Below are 14,483 nucleotides of genomic sequence, written 5' to 3'. Positions count from 1 at the left end.
CACACAACAACCTAGTTGATGGAGGGCACACTTTGTCTTCTTTTTCTGGTTCATTCACGCTACATTCATGTGAATCTTTAAAGTATCTGACTGTGTATTAAGGACAGGAGAGTTATGCTTTTTGCTCTTAATAAACATTATATATATTTTTAACTCTCAACCCTCCGACAATCCTACCTACTCCCAAAATAACCCGCACAACTCTCCAGCTCCCCTGTAAACAACACCTAGAACCCCAAAGGATTTAGGAGCTTGGAAGAGAAAGAGATTGGATGAGGGGAGGGGAGGGAGGTGAACGAACACGTATCTACACGTGCAGCTGTGGGTGCACAGGGCTAACGTGACTGTCCTCTCTCCTCAGCCCAGTCGGAATCTGTGCAGCTGCCTGTTAGCTCACTGCCAGGAAGCCCAGCCACAGCTCCCCTTCACTTCTCACCGGTACCTGGGGCCTTAGCTCACGATCTCATTCATTCGGTGTTCCTAGCACCGCCCACAGTGCCTGCACACAGCAGGTGATTCATAAATGAATCCTGCAGGGTGAACTGATATCAGGAAAACATGCTGATTTCTGCTTTCCTTGGGCTCTACTGGCATCTTACTGGGGTGCTTGGTCAGTCTCCGGGAAGAACTGCCCCAGTGACAGCGATGCAGGAAACAAGGTCGGTAGGGGACACCTGAGCAGGTGCCTCAAGGCCATGACTTCCTTTCCACCAATCAGCTCAACAGACCAGAGGCAGCCGTTGCTGCTGTGACCAGGCCCGGTTTCCATCCCGACAGGCCAGGTCTCTACCACCTTGTAGAGAAAGCTTTCCTCCCAGAGCTTTCTAGAGATTGCTCTTGATCGGGAGATCACTGTACTGATGTAGGCAAGACTTAAAAAGACTCTCATTAAAAAAAGAGACAAGGGCCCCAAACATGAATAGTAAACATACCTCGAAAATCCATCAATACATGATTGTACAGTGTGTGTGTGTGTGTGTGTGTGTGTGTGTGTGTGTGTGTTGACCAATAAGGAACCTAACATAATGTAACTGCACTGCTGGAGGAAGGAACCAGGCTGCGAGAATATTCTAGTCAGATCCCAGGATACTGTGCTCAGTCAATATTAACCACAGCAATTACCAGGGGTGGGGGTTTCAAGGTAAATAATATCTGGGTAAGCAGTCTGATTGCTTCAGGAGTCCAGACACATTGTCCCCCAGGCCGCCTCAGGAGGTCTGGTCCTCGTGACACTTGGAAAAGAAAGGCCCACCCTCGAGGTAAGGCCTTCCCATATCTCTCTCAGCATCCTCTAGCCCCATTCTGAAACATTTTTCTCAATCTTAGTACTTCATGAGCACAGGCTACCGGGGGTTTTCCTTCTGCAGCAGGAGAGAGCAAGGGAGAGATCTAACAACTTTTGTTTACATGGCTCTTTCTAATCTGTGTTTTAGTACAAAACAGATGGCAGGCTTTTGGCAAATAAAGTGTGTTTGTGGATCACCAGTGTGTCGGAATTTCAAGGGGTTTCGCTGGAGGGCACCAGGCTTGGCAATTTGGACCAGCAGCCCCAGTCAGGGCATTAAATATTGGCCTTGGGAGCAGAGGTAGAAACCTCCGTATATTGAGATTTGTGGCCGATTTCCCTTTGAAGATGTTACCTGATGTTCATCTCTTGTACCTATGTGATTCATCGGAAAAACTAAAAAATTCAGCCAGCACAATAGTAAAGTTTCCAGAAAAGATGTTGAGCTGACATTTTCATTGCATAGAATATGTTTTAGGGGCATAGAGACACAGCATGCAATAAAAATGTATAGAAGAAACTCAAATTCACATCTCTTAATGAAAATAAATGATCATTTCACAGGTTATAAAAGCCTCTAATTTTACCTAAGCTGAAAAATCATGACCTAGGGGTGGCTGGATGGCTCAGTTGGTTAGAGCGCGAGCTCTGAACAACAGGGTTGCCGGTTCGATTCCCACATGGGCCAGTGAGCTGCGCCCTCCACAACTAGATTGAAGGACAATGACTTGGAGCTAATGGGCTCTGAAGAAACACACTGCTCCCCAATTTTCCCCAATAAAAATAAAAAAATAAAAAGTTAAAATCTGAGCTGAATTTTCAAAAAAAAAAAAAAATAAAATCATGACCTAGAAGAAACAAGAGCCAAGATTCTAGTATTTAACATACAGACCGAGGTTCCTCCCTTATGTTGATTATCTCCTCTAATATTTTTTGACACTCTTTGTACGCTTAAGAACGAAAACACACCTTTCCGTGCTATGTGAATTGAGAAACACTAACTCACTAGGGGGTGGTGACCCTTTTAGGGGCAGGAATGTATACTCAGGCCTCAAAATACTGTTAATGAGATGCTTCTTCAGGCACAATCTTCCTAAAACCAGACGGCCCCACGAGCGGTGCTAAACATTGCACAAACCAAAATCACTTTCTGGAGACTAGAACAGTGTCTTCCCAGCTCTCTTGCAATCTAGAAGTTCCACATCACGCAGCAGGCTCTGAAGTTCATTTATGCAGTAAATGATTGAAAAGAAACCCAGCCCACACTGTCTCCGAGGTCTCCATTTCCTAAAATAAGAAATCTCTAGGATTTAAAAAATTGAGTTCTTAAAGCAAGTATGCTAAGTGATTATACAAAGTTACTTTTCTTGAACACAGCAGTTTTGGTCCCTGAGAAGAAAAATCATTATGAGGTTTGATGGTTGCACAGAAGAAAGTCGAAAAGAACTAGCTTGGTGGCGATATGGTGGCGGCCTTGCTCCCAGGACAGGCCAGAGGGCAGGCTGCAGGGAGAACAGCCATATTTGCGTTGCTCTTGGACATTCATTCTCGACTCCCCAACTACCCTCAGAACACTACACACCTTCGGAATGACTCAGAAATAATGTTAGGAGGGAAAAAAAGGGTGGCGCTTTTTCTATATCTGAAAGGCCCATATTTGATATCCTAAAAATCTCCTGGGCCCGTGAATGCTCTTTTCAAGGTCTAGTCCATCTGCGTGTTGCCATCTCCCTCCTCCCAACCCCTGAGCCTTGGAAGGCAATTCTAGCCACTGACCTTGAGTCACATGTCCAGCAGCTTGGTCTTCCAGGTTGGGGGTGTCTCCAATGCCCGCTTCTTCAGCTGGTTGACAGAAATGAAGGACATAAAAGCAAAGACAGTTATTGTGTGTGAGAAACAAAGCTCTCTGCATCTTCTGGTATTTTTCTGAAAACATTCAAAGAAAAGGCACATCGTGGGCCGGCCCGGTGGCTCAGGCGGTTGGAGCTCCGTGCTCCTAACTCTGAAGGCTGCCGGTTCGATTCCCACATGGGCCAGTGGGCTCTCAACCACATCTCAACCACAAGGTTGCCGGTTCAATTCCTCGAGTCCCGCAAGGGATGGTGGGCTCCGCCCCCTGCAACTAGCAACGGCAACTGGACCTAGAGCTGAGCTGCGCCCTCCACAACGAAGATTGAAAGGACAACAACTTGAAGCTGAACGGCACCCTCCACAACTAAAACTGAAAGGACAACAACTTGACTTGGAGAAAAGTCCTAGAAGTACACACTGTTCCCCAATAAAGTCCTGTTCCCCTTCCCCAATAAAATCTTAAAAAAAAAAAAAAAAGAAAAAAAAAAAGAAAAGGCACATCATACGAGTACCACCTGGCTCTCTGCAAATGTTACTGCTGGGATGTTAATGCAGACAGCTCAATACACAAACCCCACACACCCACACACCTTACAGGTGACCACGATCCAGTAGGAAGGACCTACCCTGCAGTGCGCCCGGGGTCCTGAGCACCCTGCTCGACAAAGACACACGGGATGGGTGAGGTCAGAGGAGCAATGTGCTTCTCAGTCACCGCCATGGGGCCTGTGTCTGAGTGGTGAGTGGTGGCTGCACTCAAGTCCAGCCAGGGTTCTGGGGGGCAGAGGTAAGGGAAGGACTAGATGTGGGCTGTGGAGTCAGGCTGGGCTTCACACCCTGGTGCTATTATTTATTTAACCTCTCTGAGCCTCCTTTTCCTCATCTGGCACCCTGAGGTGACAATACTGGTTCATCTTGTAGGAGGGTGATAAGGATTAAGGCGAGGATTTGTGTGAAGTGTTTAGCAAAGCATGTGACATAGGGTGGGTGCCCCAGAGCCATCCAGTCTCTTTTCTCCAACCACTGGGCAAAGCCTTTAGCTGCATGCCCAAATAGGTGCTGGATTAGAGGGAGGCCAACAGTGCTAGTGAGCAGCTGTTGGGGTGTCTTGGGCTCCTGCTTAGGGAGTCACAGCTCACCCCAAAGACAGGAGACTGAGACCACATAGCAACAGCACGGAAATCCATAAACTGTAATACAATGCCAGTTTCAGCATCACGAAAAGTCAGGATATTGCTGCAGGACAGTGGGTACAACTGTCCAGAAGGAGTTCATAAGGCCAGCTGGCCACGAATGCACAGGCACTGGGCTCCCGGCCCTGGAAGAACCAACGTGCCCTGGTGGAGAGTGACAGAGAGGCCACCACCCCTGACAAATGCTACAAGTTGTTGGCTGGGCCACCAGTCTTTTCCCGCAGACCTGCGACAACTCAGTCTCTGCACCTAAAAGAAACACCAAGATACCATCGCTAGCCAGCACAGGCCACCACGGACGGAGAGCACAGAGGGAAAAGGGGGACCGCTACCTGATGGCCTTACAAACACCTAGCACATTGGCTGCTCCGGGGCAGCTGTGGTGAGGGTGAGAGGGGGCCCGGAGGTCGGCTCGGGAAACTCCCATCTGCCAGCTCGGAGGCATGACCACCCTCTGGGGACCCGCAAGCTGACACTGTATGTCCCAGGAGGTCTCATGGTGACACTCCATGTTATCTGGCAATAGCCAGCTGTCCAGGAGGCACTCTGAATATAGGTTCCATCTGAGTTTCTGATGAGGTTACGGAAGGAAATCTCAGAGTGACAGCAAGTCCAGCTAAATGGCAGAGTCCTGGAGACGGAGAACATGAGGAGGCATGCCAGGATGATGTCACCGCAGTGGCACTGGGGAGCGGGCAGCTTTCACATGCCAATGCAGAGTTGTGATATCTGGCCCTGGTGCAAGTCAGAAATTGGAGGCTGCCGGTAACTGACAACCCCCGATACCCGCAAGGGAGGCGCGTGCTCAGAGAAGCCAAAGGGAGGAGGGAATATGTGTGACAGTGGCTGGGCCATCACATCACGATATGGCCTCTATATCCCTGAAGCCCCAAGAGGCTCCCATCCCATTATGGCAGGGGTTCCTGCAGTGGGGTAGCCATACTGTACCCCCAAATGGACCTCACGTGAGAACTTTCACTAGAACACCAAGATACAGCAAATGGGACAAGGCAAAGTGAGGTGCTAAACTAAGGTACATTCTGTCAAAGTCAACAGCTGATAAAATGTCCCCCGACTCTGGAACCTCCCACCTCATGGAGGAGGTAAAGGGTGGAGAGGATGGAAGGGAGAGTATTTTTGAGGAGGATCTCTTTGGAGAGAACAGCTTTGGGGGTTGGCCATGTAACCAACTGCAATCTCAGCCCCAGTGAAAGGGTTTCAAGGTAGCACTTGGAGACACTTGGCATGTGTCTTTGGGGAGCGACATGGTGGACTGCTGTCAGAACCCCACCTGGGAAAAACAGAGAAGGAGACAGGTTGAATCTGGTTTGGTGGGGGAGCAAAGAAGCATGGCGATGGTCCTGCAGTTGGGCTGCTTCCCCAGATTTGTTTGGGCAAACACTGTCTGTGTGTTTCCCACAGACCTGATATGGGCACAAGGCAGCCAGTGGGATGCTTTAGACTATGTCCGGCAGTCCACCAGCAAGAGCAAGCCGACCTCCGCAGAGGTGAGGCTGGAGGCACATCTTTAGACCGCAAGGGGATGAGAGAGGAAATGTCTGCCTGAAGGACCTTCGGGGGGATTAACTGGGAAGATGGGCGTCTGGAAGATTTCAAAAAAGTTTCCCATAGGAAAGGAGTCAACTTTGAACTGCAGAGTATGGAGCCAGCTCAGAGCAGTGCCAACCCAATACAATATTCCTGCCACACCCCTCCTTCCCAGCCCCACAAGCTGCAACCCTGCAGAGCTTTGACCTTTATATGGAGTGGACATTCTAATTAGCATTTGCAGACTGTGTTTTGTGACTAAGGAGACAAAAGTCCTTTTGATTACCCAGGAGTAATCAAAAGTTGGCTAGAATTTTCATATGGGGCAGGAGAAGAGTGTCCCCCCCCACACACTGGATAAATTGTAAAGGGACAGCGGGAGACCAAAACCAAGGGACCATGATCTCATCCATGAGTCATTCTTCGCCCTTCAAACGACCTTCACTGTCAAGGATGGACCACTGGCTTCAAGAACATCCTTTTCCCCCCATTTCGGAAGTCCAAACTTGCAAAGCCGAAACTGCTTTGAAGGGGTTGGGTGGTGCCATCTGGCCCCCACATGAGTGTTCTCAGCACATGGAGCCCCGAGAAAGGCTGCGGGCTTCCCACGTGGCTGTGTGAGCCCCGGCTTTAGGAAGGAAAGCCTCTCCTGCCTGGGGACATGTCTCCCTCTCTCCATTGTTGGTGAACTCCTGTCCAGAGCTCTCCTGCATTTCTTGTTGAGAACCCTCCAATCAACAAGCCAATGACTGGAGTTCTTTACCTAAGCCTGGCCAAGGGACGTGAAGGACATGACAGCAAGAGCTGTGCTAGCCATTTCCCCAGGGCCTGAGCAGCTCTGGGTGACTCTGGTGGTCCCGAGTCCAGGGCTATTTCTGGTCGGTGCCTAGATGTCTGGGCTATTCCCCATCATCCGTGTTGACGGGACAGCCCTGTCATGCCTGTTCTATGCAGATACGTTTGAAGAGACAGTTCTAGGGCTGGATGCTAGTACCTACATATCGCTGAATTCCTCAGGGGTCGTCCAAGTAAGGTTGTCTTCCAAAGGTGTGGGCCCGTCATCTGGACCCCGCTGCACACTCATTGCTCACCAGCCCCTAAGAGGTGACCCTGTGGCTGGACAGTCTGAGCAGGGAGTGGACTGAGCTCAGAAGTGAAGAAGGCAAGATCTGCCACCAGCCTTCCTCAGAGAACCCTGTGCAGCTGCTGTGCTGACTGAGATAAGGAGAGGAGAAGCAGAAGAAATCCAGAATGGCTTCTATCCTCGTGAAGGCTGGCAGGCAGCCACGGAAGCCACAGGGCATCAAGGCAGCAAGCTTGGAACAACCCAAGATTCCCAGAAGCCCGGTGTCTGCCCACATTCCTGCCTCACTTAGAGACGGGAGTAACCCCCCACACATACCCTTTCCTCCAGCAGGTCAGCTGGGAACCCAGCAGGGGCCTTTCACACCAGCCCTGGGATCACCCTCACCTGTGGTTCCTTCTGGAATCTCCATGTGGGGCTGAGCGGCCACCAGCTTGCCAGGGGCTCCCTCATCCACTAAGGGCGCTGTCACATCTAGAAACCACCAAAAAATCACCTTTGGGGGGGCCAAGGTGAGCTATGCCAAGCCCCTCACTTTGCTTCTTGTGCGGGAGCAGTGCAGGGTGGGGGAGGCAGAAGGGGACTCAGCCGCATGCAAAGAAGCCACACCACAAAGCAGGCCCAGAACTGCCCTTCCTAACGTCTCCCCAGGAAGCACATTAATATTCGGCTTGAGTGGCACCAACCCATGAGATGCTCAGGCCATCTGCCAGGAAAGCTGGGGACAGCCCCCACGTAAACACTGCAGTGAAAGAGACTGTTGGGGACAATCCCAAGAGTTTTTAAAGAAGAAATATTGAAAACCAGATGACTGTTCACAGGTGTTTGATCCTTAAGGAGGTGGAAGAGAGGAGAATGGAGCTGGGACTAAGGCAATGCAGGAACTGGGGTGAGAGCCAGGCGCTATAGCTCTGGTGTGAGGCTCATGGTAAGTCTACTGTCTGATTTGGGCCTCAGTTTCCTCATCTGCACAGTGGGAGTATCATCTCCAGCTGACCTCCAAGGTTTCCTCCAGCTCTTACATCCTGTCCCCCTGAGCCCATGATGGTTAAGAAGCACAGAGCCCCTGGGTAACAATGAATGGGCCTGGTCCTATCCAGCGTCGGATGCGTGACAGGCCCAAATGGGTCCACCTTCCGAGCAGAGGCGAACGTGAAGGTCCACTACCAGGAGCTGATGTCGGACTCTCAGAAAGATGAGCACTCCCAAACCTGCTTTCCTCCCGGAGCAATGGCCTGGCTCACTCCCAGGCCACTCCGGGCAAACAGAGGGAGTTGTCAGCATTGAAAGCTTTCCAAGAGCCTGAGTCAGTTTAGACAAACGGAGTCCATTTTAATTATGGCCTCAGGGGCAGGCAGAGCAGCCCGGCAGAGCCCGGCTCCAGCACGGCCTCCTTCCCTCCAAGGTGGGAGCTGAAGCCGTTGGGGCCCACACCTGTACAGGATCCAGAGTATTTGGTTGGAAGATTCTTCCAGAATAATTCTGATGGAGCGCTGAAATCCATGATTTGGAAGGCTGGTACGGAATCTGGCATTCGTGTTTCAGGACTGTCTCAGGGAAGCAGGCAACTTACAAAACTGTCCTAACGAGATCAGCAGGATGATATCTTGCGTCACTGGCTCGAAGGAGAGCAAAGAGCATTTGGCCTGGTATTCTCTTCTCTAGGCTGAGAATTCAGGGGTGGGGGAAGGGCCATGCCCACTATACCCTCCGCAGAGGCACCCACCTACCAAGCAACTGGCAGGTGCTTGACAGCCCCTTTCTGAATTCATCCACAGGTGGACGCCTCGGGAGATGCTGGGGCCAGGTCCTCATCCTGTGACACAGCAGCCAAAGTCATGGGCAGGGCCCAGAGAAGTGCTAAGAGCAGAACCTTGAGCCTCCCTGGGGAGGATGAAGAGATGGGGGCGGGAGGCAGATACCATGGGCTGGTGTCTCAAAAGCCATTTTCAATTCCCTTCTCCCTTGATTTCTCCTACTAAAGAGGTTGGAAAGCAAAATGCTCAGTGCCCCAGCCTCCCTTACAGCCAGGGGTGGCCATGAAACCCAATTCTGGCAAATGAGAGACATAAGTGGACGTTGACCAGGTGTGGGCTTGCAGGAAAACTTTCGCTTTCCTAATGAAAAAGGAACATTCTTGATTTCAGGCCCGTTTTGGCCACTTTGCTACTTTTCTTCCTGCCTGGAAGTGCAGCAGCCATCTTGGAACCACAAGGCAAAAATCCATCCATTAAGGACAACAGAAAATAAAGACAGAAGAGCACTGACGATACTGGGGACCTGCTGCCCAAGTCCAGACACCTTATTATGTAAGACAAACAAACCTCTTCACGTGTATGCCACAGTTGGCTGGGATTTCCAATCAAATGCAGGCCTGACATATGACTAGATGGGAAACGAGAGAAGGTGGTTAAAACCAGGAGCAAGGAGCACTTCAGGAGATACATGAGGAGGAGGGGCTTGGTGGCTGTGTTTGGGCACCGCTCTCACCCTCTCCGAGTGTGCCTGCCTCACAGCACACACGATGAAGGCACCTTACTTGGCACTAGCGAGCAAGGCATCAGAGCAGGGCGTGGCCCCCGCCACATTCCGGAGCCCTGTCCTGCAAAGCATTGAGCGGAACATATCTCTCAGCCAGAGGGAGAGGCAGCAGCAAATGCAGCCAGGAAGGGTGGCACACAGGGGCTCACAGCATGGCTACGCCCAGGCTGGCGCATGGAAGGGCCTGTGTGAATGAAGCAGTGAGAGGAAGAAGGCCCCACCTTCGGCCGTCGGAGTGCTCTTAGCATCAGAGGTTTCAGAGCCTGGTTCCTCAGATCCATCATCGGCGGGAGTCTGCAGGGGAGATTCTGGAACATACACAATGAGCCCCTCAGAATGGCTGCCTCTTCCCACCCTCCCTTTTGACTATTGTCTTATGGAGCCAAAAATCACTCAGCATGGACTCTGATGGATAGAATGTGGACTCATGATAAAACCACAAAGGGGACCAATCCCACCCCCACTTCAATACGACTGTGTCCCCAGACCAGGGTCATCAGGCAGACATAGGCTGATGAGTAGCTGTTCTTGGGCACGAAGAGACATTGCCTTTGAATCAGCTGTGGTTCCAATTGAGGCAGAGGCTCTTGTATTGACAAATGGCAATAGATACCAGAAAGCTAAGCCACGTAAACCTAGGGCTTTGTCTTTCCTTACTGGAGAGATTCATCGGAGATCATCACCATTGGTTAAAGGCAAGCAGATACCTGAAAATCACTCAGAGATCCAACTCCTTCCTCTGAAAAGGAATTGATTACTTCTCACTGGATGACTGGTGCCTGGACTTCACCCAGCATCTCTCATAGAAGGATCTCCAAGTACTGACCAATACACCTTGAGTGACACCAGAAAAGACAGCCACAGTTGAGGAAAGCTGTCGCTTCAGAATCCGAAGCCAAGGAAGCTCTCTGGTGGACTCTGTAAGAGCCACTCCACCTGGGATGGGCGGTGGCCTTGGGGTCAGTTTCAGGACAGGGGGCTGGTTCTGTGCAAGAAGCAGAACCCCGAGATGAAAACAGACAGTGGTGTTCAAGTACACTGCAAGATGGGACACCCTGCACCCTTTGCTGAAACGCAGTCCCTGGACACCCAGCCCTGGTCTTGCCCATCCCAGCAAAGAAGGGCGAATACTAAACAAACTTCCAGCGAGCACACAGCTTCTGGCCCTGGAGCTCGCAAACACCTGCAAACTGCCTCACGTAGGCTTCGGACAAATGGTTAGCAAGCACGATGCAGACTGTGGGGTCCTGTATTACTAACCAGCCTTGGCTGTCAGAGCACAGGAGCATGGGACGTGAGGGGTCCTCAAGCACACGTGCCCCCCTAACACCCCTCCCCCAATCTGTCCCCAGCCTGCTGTCCTCATCGTGCGCATTATCCTTGTTAAGTTTCTTGGAGGGGTGGGGAAGGAAGGAGAAGCCTCTTCCGAATGTCTTATCTAGAAGGTATGACAAGTAGACCCATTAACACCTTTCCATTCATTAGGGTGCCTTATTTTTATCAGTTAACCAACTGTTACCCACTTGGCAGCTCTTTCTGGCTGTATCTAGTCCTATTCCAACTTTTAGCATCCACTTAGATATTCTTTTTCTAGTACCTTACATATGGTTTCTTGTCATTATTCAAAATAGTCTCTGTCACTTTAATGTTGCCAGTAAAGTGACACCCCTCACTCCCCCTATAAAAATAACTTGTTCTAAATCCTTAGTTACAGCAACAAATTTGATAAGAACTATGAAAATCTTTTAGGTATTCCTTGCTGTCTTGGCAAATATATTCTTTGGGTAAACAAACTACCTTCAAATGTTTTCCTTTCAATCCAGTGACAAAAAGCTCGTCACTGGACGTTTGCATATACAGTTGACCCTTGAACACCACGGTGAGAACTGCGCAAGTCCACCTGTCTGTCGGTGGATGTTTTCAGTAAATGCTGCAAATGTATTTTCTCTTCCTAATGATTTTCTTAATAACATTTTCTTTTCTCTGACTTACTTTAGCGTAAGAGTAGAATAGGTAATACATATAACATAAAATAGGTGTTAATCGACTGATTATGTTATTGGCAAGGCTTCTAGTTAACAGTGGGCTATTAGTAGTGAAGTTTTGGGGGAATCAAACGTTATATGTGAATTTTTTAATACTAGGGGTCAGCGACCCTAGCCCCTGTATTGTTCAAGGGTCAAATGGATACATGACTTATCATTTTAGCATTGAACTTCTGGTCATGTTTTATGTTCAAGCATTGAGTAGTTTCAGCAAACATACTTTAGGCAACTCTGAGACACAAAATAACTTGGTAAACTGGTTATTTTTATAACTTTAGAAATTGAATTTAGTTTCCCCTTCAAAATACAAGAATGGTAAAAACCACTTTTTTCCTGGACTTTAAGAAAAAAGAGCTTTTTATTTGGGAACAGTTTTAGATTTACAGAAAAATTATAAAGACAGTACAGAGAGTGTACCCCACACCCATTTCCCCCAATTATTGACATCCTTCATTATTATGGTTCATTTGTTACAACATAATATATTTTTAACTTAATTTTTAAACCAGGCTACCCTAAATAGAGCATCGTTTTTCATTGGTAGAGTTCATCCGGGGCAGAATGCAGTATATTGTGATTCTAAATTGGATTCCACCCATGAGAGTTTAATAAAGAGTTTAATAATTGAAGTTCCAAGGGGACTTGGCAGAAAGAGGAACGAGAGGCATGTGGAGGGATGTGTGGGCTCAGGTCCTCAGATGAGGGAGCTTTTAGGGCCCAGCTGCCCACCGGAAACTTAGCAGCTCCCAGGCTGTGCCCCGAGAGACAGGTCAGAATGCACATTTCTTGTTAGCATGGGCCAGCTGGGAATGTCCCTTCACTCCTGCCATGCAGAACTCCGGGCTGGGTGGGCTCCCGAGAAGGCCAGGAGGCGGCCTCTGAGCTCTGCGGGCAGCGTGCCCACTCTTCTTGCACCTCCTCCAACTTGGAGCCAGTCCAATTGCCTAAATCCCAAGCTCCTCTGACTCCAACGCGTTCTCTGCTTAAACAAACACAGGAAAGCCTGCCTTTGAAACAAGGCCCCCAAGGAGCCCTGAAAGCTCTCCAAGGTAGGGACCATTGCTCCTTGTGTTCCCACACCCAGGGGACCTCCTGGTGACCTGCCCCCTCCAGGGCACCTTACTGGAATAGGTCTCTTCCCACCTTGCAGCTCCATGGATTCCACCCACTACCTCCCAGCCCAGGCTGCAAAGTGTTTGTATTATATTCTCAACATTAAAACAGAAAGTAGACTGTTTGCCATTTTGTCTCCTTAGCAAAGGGTCTGGAGGGCAGGGTAGTCCTTCCTCCATAGGGGCCAGCTTGGTGCGCCCGGTGTGAATCAGGGGCCAGGACTCTGAGCAGAAGAAAGGGCCCTGTGGCTCCCTGAACGGTGGTCAGACAGTGAAATGAGACATATTTATTTGGAAGGGAAGAGGAGGAGGGCAAGACAACATGGCTAAAAGACTGCATTTCAGAATGTTTACTAGTTAATGCAACTTATTAATGTAGATACAGTAGGAATCCCAGAGCTAACCAACTATCCAAATAGGGCCAGACAGGCCCGAGAGGAAGAGATAAGGTATAAGGCCACGTATTTTGCATGCTGATGAATACTGCTGATTTACAGAGGAACAGGTGTGGCGAAAGACTCAAGACGGCGCCCTGTATTCATTAGACCGACAAGCCCCTGCAGGCTTTGTCCCACTACATCCACTCATGTTGCACACTCTCCTTTGGAAAGGGACATTTTCAAACAGCCTCCCATTCTGAGTATCTGGATCCATTCAAATGACGAGGTTTCACTCTATTGACAACCTAACCCAATAAAGTACTTAAAACTCCATTAAAAATCTGGATTCGAACCCTGCCTGCCAGCCCTTTCCAAAGCAAGTGGGCTGGCTGTGATTCCCAAGGCAGGCTGTGCACTGACCTTTCAGACCGTGGTCCGCGTCCCCCTCGTGGTCTTGCAGGACGGTGTAGCCCCCCTGAGAGGGGAGATCTTTCCTGTCCCCCAGCCCGTACGTCCCAGCGTGATCTTCCATCATGTTGAACTCCTGGTGGGGCTCAGCCATCCTGGTTCAAGGCCCCTGGGGAAGGAAAAGGGGAGGTTGAGGCTGGGATGCTGAGATGAGGGTAAGTGCTTGGGGGGGGGACAGGGACAGCGAGGTGCCACCTCCCCAGTTCATGGCAGACACCACTTCCCTCCCCAGCAAACCAACGCCCAAGCTCATCCCCAAGCTATGTATCCTGCCAAAGTGTTATTTACATGCATGTGCACTTTTAGTTCACTGACCTCAAATCCGTTCATATTCAAAACCACCCAGTGGGCAGGTTCCGTGGCACACTCCTTACTAAGCCCAGTGCTTTTTCCACATCATTAAAAAGTCAATGCTGCTGACTAGGAGTTTGACGGCCTTTTTTATAAAAGGTGAGGGTAGGAGCAAACAGGAGAGGGCAGCCATCAGCAGGCACTCCCAGAAAGGAAAATGAGGCACAGAGCAGTGCGTGACTGTTGACTCATGGGTAACTAACTGCACAGCAGAACCTACTCTTAACGGTGTCCTGACTCCTCCAGCTCCAGTTGGCTGGGCTCCAAAGGTCAGGGCTGTGGTCTCCACTCACCTCAATGGCACTGACCAGTACCCGCAGGTGTGCATTCTGAGGGTGGGCAGAAAGGTCCCTAACAGAGCCCGGAAGGGGGCCCCAAGGCTTTGGCGCTGAAGAGCAGCGTTTCTTCCCTTTCCCCCAAAAGCCCCAGCCCATCTGTTTCAGCTCAACAAAGCCCAGTAGAAACGATACTTTACGGGTACTTCATCCTTCCCTTTATTGAGAATATTTCTTTGTTTTAAAAAGAACTCCTAACTTTGAAAGTCTGGACTTTTGAGTATGCCCCTTTGCTCTGGGTCACTCGTGCTACTTTGGATTATTCCATCATTTCCCATTCTTATCCCTGT

The 14,483-nt window shown here is 49.8% G+C and overlaps 1 protein-coding gene across 1 annotated transcript; it reads right to left on the bottom strand.

Moving 5' to 3' along the window:
* Positions 1-3,061: 3,061 nt before the first annotated feature.
* LOC308495744 (microtubule-associated protein tau-like) lies at positions 3,062-13,613 on the bottom strand (the record flags this gene model as incomplete). Its single annotated transcript, XM_081080722.1, has 4 exons — positions 13,460-13,613; positions 9,724-9,810; positions 7,349-7,435; positions 3,062-3,127 (listed from the first exon to the last, which is right to left on the bottom strand). Coding segments are annotated over exons 1-4 (382 nt in total), but the record flags the coding sequence as incomplete, so codon positions are not given.
* Positions 13,614-14,483: the final 870 nt, after the last annotated feature.

This window comes from Rhinolophus hipposideros, assembly GCF_964194185.1.
Source record: "Rhinolophus hipposideros genome assembly, contig: HAP1_SCAFFOLD_654, whole genome shotgun sequence".
In the NCBI taxonomy this organism is placed as follows: Eukaryota; Metazoa; Chordata; class Mammalia; order Chiroptera; family Rhinolophidae; genus Rhinolophus; species Rhinolophus hipposideros.
The sequence above is the reverse complement of the archived record's forward strand: the minus strand, read 5'-3'. Positions and strand labels throughout refer to the sequence as shown.